The sequence below is a fragment of the Dendrobium catenatum genome, unplaced genomic scaffold (assembly GCF_001605985.2).
Source record: "Dendrobium catenatum unplaced genomic scaffold, ASM160598v2 fragScaff_scaffold_998, whole genome shotgun sequence".
NCBI lineage: Eukaryota > Viridiplantae > Streptophyta > Magnoliopsida > Asparagales > Orchidaceae > Dendrobium > Dendrobium catenatum.
The window spans coordinates 1,135,149-1,139,883 of NW_021319460.1; the positions used below are offsets into that span (position 1 = coordinate 1,135,149).

A 4,735-nucleotide genomic window follows, 5' to 3' on the forward strand; every position below is an offset into this window, starting at 1 on the left:
GTTCTGCCAGACCCCTAACTATCGCCTATACTTCCGCTGGACTTCCACTAAATCACTGCCTAACGCCAGATTTCCACCATATCACCGACTGATGTCGGGACTTTCGTCGGACCACCAACAGACGACTAGACTTCTACCAGAGCACCAAGTGACGCCAGACTTTCATCCTTATTTGTCACTAAACTACAACCATACTGTTGACATTTGTAATCTGATCTCACTCGAGGACGAGTCAGCCCACTTTACTCCACTCAAATTCTAATTGAATCATTTTCAACTGACCTAGGCCTTGGGTGGTTTTTACGTTCCAGAATTTTCCACGTAAAAAATCTTATGTTCTCTATGTATGAGCTGGATATCCATATCACGCTAAGACGAAGAACTATATCTCTATCGCTGCATATATTCTAGCCCGCAACAAGTTATTTTTACAACAACTTCTAAAAAATTATTCTGTTCTAAAAAAATTATTTTATCTACAATAACTTTATAATTAACTTTACCAAAAAAAATATAGCCCTCAAAACGGGCCTTTAATTATTTCTAAAACCTTGCTAGCTTGCTAATTGTGATGGCTCCTAATGGCTCGGGTAGGTAGGCCTGGGTCCGAGCCGCAAGCTCCTGTGCCACGAGTCGCATCGTGGGCCGGGACTCCGGTCCGGTTCGTGTGCAGGCAAGAGCCATCTTTATAATAAAAACCACCTCCTCTGCCAACTGACCGGTCGGCGGCGTCAGCCGCTGGTCCAGCATTTCCTTCACCAGTATGTCCTTCCGCGATAGCAATGGCAGCGACGATAACAGCTCCCCTGGGTGCTTCCCCATCATCACCTCCAACGTCACCACTCCGAAGCTATACACGTCGCTTTTCTCCGTCACTTTCATCGTGTAAGCAAGCTCTGCGGACAAAAAAGGGATTTGTAAGAGACAAAACGAGCTTCATTTCATTGGAAAATGGAGATGCAAATGGAATTACCAGGTGCCATGTAGCCATAAGAGCCTGCAACTGCGGTCCAGTTCGTAGATGCAGGATCGAGCAACTTCGCCGTTCCGAAATCAGAGATCCGGGGCTCGAAATCAGAGTCCAGCAGGATGTTGTTCACCGTGATGTCGCGGTGGAGGATTGGAGGTTTGCAGTCATGGTGGAGGTAAGCTAGGGCATGAGCTATACCCTGTAAAATCTTCACCCTTCTTGCCCAATCCAGATTCTTTTCCCCTTCTTCCCCGTACAGCACCTTTCCCAAACTCCCCCTTTTCAAATACTCATACACTAGGTACATCGCCCCTTTTCTCGAGCAATATCCATGGAGCTTTACTATATTCCGGTGCCGCACCTCGGTCAATGCTCTGATCTCGTTCTCGAAGCTCTTCCTATTGACGTCTAGGATGTCGCCGGCGTCACCCATGTGGAGACGCTTCACCGCGACAACCTGTCCGAACGAAAGATCTGCCTTGTATACTCTTCCGAAGGCCCCTTCGCCGATGAGGTAAACATCGGCGAAATTGTCAGTGGCGTTCACGAGGTCGTAGAATGAGAACTTGCCTTCTCTTTCCCATATCAACGACGACAGTTCAGCGCCATTCTCCGCGCTTATGCTTCCGGTATCAGAGATCTCCTTTTCCCTGTTTTTGCAGTAAATCACAATAAGCGTTGTTGCAGCTATGGCAAGTAGAAATAATACTGCTATCGGGATGACAATGGCAATGATAAGCTTTTTATGGTTGCTTGTCTTCCGAGTTCCAATGCCAGAGGTTGAGCAAGAAGGCAAGCCAGTCAGGTTTCCACAGAGCAGTGAGTTACCGGCGAATGTAGAGGTGTTGAGAAAAGCAGCTAGTCCGACGGGAATGGGGCCGGTGAAGTTGTTGTAGGAGAAGTCCGCCGTTGATAAACTCCGCATGCCGGATAACTGCTTCGGAATCTCGCCGGAGAGAGAGTTGTGAGAGACGTTGAGATTCACAAGTGCCGTAAGTTTTTCCAAATTGGAAGGGATGCTTCCTGTGAGCAAGTTACTGCTGAGATCTAACAAAGTCTGCAGAGCACCGAGGTTGCCGAGCTGGTACGGTATCGATCCCGACAATTCGTTTCCACGCAGGTCCAACAGCAACAGGTGGCCTAGATTGCCAAGATCTGGTGTTATTTCGCCGCTTATTTTGTTTTCTGATAGATCGAGGATCTCGAGCTTGAATATGTTGCCGATCTGGCTAGGAATCTTGCCGGAAAGTAGATTTTTGCTCAGGTCGAGCTTGAACAACAAGATCAAATTTCCCAATTCTGCCGGGATTTGCCCTGTCAAAAAGTTGGAAGCCAGGTTGAGATCTTGTAGTTTGCTGATTTCCCCAAGCTCGGCCGGAATTTCGCCGGATATGCTGTTTTCTGTGATGTGAAGGTAGGTGAGATTCTGGCATTGCCCCCATTCCGGCGAGAGCGTGCCGGTTAGCTGATTGCCAGTGAGATCCAGGTAGTCGAGTAATGGATGAACACCGAAGACCTGCGATATGTCTCCCACGAAACTGTTTCCTTCCAGACGCAGCCGCATGAGCTGGGAACAGTTTCGGAGGCAAGAAGGCAGATGGCCGGTGAAGTTGTTGACGTTTACAGTCAGATTCTGGAGCGTGAGGCTGCTGCAGAGGTTCGCAGGTAGCTCGCCGGAGAAGCTGTTGTTTGAAAAACTAACGATTGTCAATGAGCTGTTCTGGCCAAAATCGGCAGGGACTTTGCCGGAAAGTTTATTGGTGAAGACGGAGAAGATCTGCAGGTTCTCAAGCCGAGAGATGGTGTTCGGGAGCTCGCCTTCAAATTGGTTTGTGTTGATGTCAAGAGACTGCAATGCCGTCAAGTTTCCGATCTCTGCCGGAATTGTGCCGTTGAGATTGTTGTAGAAGAGGCTTAGAGAAGTCAATTTTTTTAGATTTCCAATTGTTTTCGGGATTGGTCCAGTGAGCGAATTCACCGACAAATCCAACTTAATCAAGTTGATCAAGTTGCCGATCTCCTGCGGGATTGATCCTGTAAAGTTGTTGTTGTAGAGAAACAAGTAGGTCATATTAGTGGCCAGCCCGACCTCCGCCGGAATATTCCCAGAGAAATTATTATTCTGAATCTGAAATGAAACAAGCTCGGACCATCTGGTGAACAAATCCGGTGATATCTCACCGGAAAGCGAGGTTCCCGATATCCCGAAGTTCATCATCTTGGTAAGGTTCGAGAAAGACGAAGGCAGACCACCGGTGAGCTGGTTGTCGGAGAGATTTATAAAAGAGAGGTTGGTACAAGAGCCAAGTTCTGAAGGGATGGTGGAGTTCAGATTAGCTAAATTTAAGTCAAGATACTCGAGCTTCCCTAGTTTTCCGAGAGAAGAAGGAATCGGACCACCGAGAGAGTTTCCGAAGAGTTCCAATACCTGGAGATTGGACATGGTGCCGATGATCGGATCAACTCCTCCCGTCAGAGAGTTCGACCCGAGGCTGAGCTGCCGGAGCCTGGGCAGCTTTGCAAGGAAAATTGGGATTTCACCTCTGAAGGCATTAACATTCAGGTTCAAGTGCTCCAGATTAATCAAATTTGTTGCGATTGAATCCGGTATTCGGCCGGAGAAATTGTTCACGGAGAGATCGAGATAGGTAAGATTGGTGCATTTTAGGACAAAGGGAGGGAATTCTCCGTCCAGAGAGTTGAGTGAGAGCGATAGATTGACGAGCGAAGGCATGGCCTCAAACATCTTGTAATCAGGGTTGGTGAGGTAATTTGATCCGAGGTCAATGCGACGAACCTTGCGAAGATGGCTGAGCTGGTAAGGAATGGCAACGGCGAGATTGTTTTGGAACAACAGAAGCTCCTCTATCTCCGAGAGACTACCGATCTCCGACGGCATGCTGGTGAAACTGTTACCGCTGAGATCGAGTAAGGTTAGATTTGAGAGAGCGGAGATGTTGGTTGGGATGGGACCGAAGAGGAGGTTATTGTTGAGATTAAGCTGCTTAAGTCCGCCTAAGGCGGAGAAATTGAACTCGCCGAGGGTGCCATTAAGGCCGAAGCTGGGGAGATTCAAGGCCGTGATACGGCCGCCGGAGTTGCAGGTTACGCCTTGCCAGCTGCAGAGTGAAGCGGAGTTGGCGGGAGACCAGGAGGAGAGGGAGGGATTAAGAAGTGTGGATTTCCATTGCAGAAGCGCCTCGGCTTCGGTTTCGCCATTGGAGCTGGGGGAAATGGAGAAGAGGAGGAGGAGGAAGAGGAGGGTGAGAGGTTTGGACTTCATGGAGGCGGAGAAAGGCTTGGCGGAGGAGGTAGCGGAGAATTCTCCGTGCAAATAGCTCTTATAGTTAAGTTGGGAGTCAGGAAGTCAAGAGGTCCTTTTGGTTGGTTTCTTTATCGCGTACAATTGGAGAATGAAGTGTGAAGCCGATAACAGCTAGACGTATTTCTTTTATTAAATTGGATTTGACCAGTAGAATTTGGCGCAGCTAACAGAAAAAAAAATTCTGATAATGTAAATATATTATTATATATTTTAAATATTTAAAATTATATTAAGATTAATATAATTGAGAATATTAAAATATTTTATTTTAGCATATTTTGACTTTTTTATCTCAGTTCGCACCTACTAATATACAAAATTAATTATAAAGTTATTATGGGAAAGATGTTTAAAAATTAGTTTAATTATAGGTGCATTAAATATATGTGATTAAAACTTATAAAGTTAATAATATTGTTGCGGACTAGAATTACGCGGCG

The 4,735-nt window shown here is 46.6% G+C and overlaps 1 protein-coding gene across 1 annotated transcript; it reads right to left on the minus strand.

Moving 5' to 3' along the window:
• Positions 1–488: 488 nt before the first annotated feature.
• Positions 489–4,482, minus strand: LOC110106682 (MDIS1-interacting receptor like kinase 2-like). The gene is made up of 2 exons (XM_020836650.2): positions 974–4,482; positions 489–896 (listed from the first exon to the last, which is right to left on the minus strand). Exons 1-2 carry the CDS (start codon positions 4,251–4,253, stop codon positions 544–546), a joined length of 3,633 nt encoding a protein of 1,210 aa, XP_020692309.1. The 5' UTR covers positions 4,254–4,482; the 3' UTR covers positions 489–543.
• Positions 4,483–4,735: the final 253 nt, after the last annotated feature.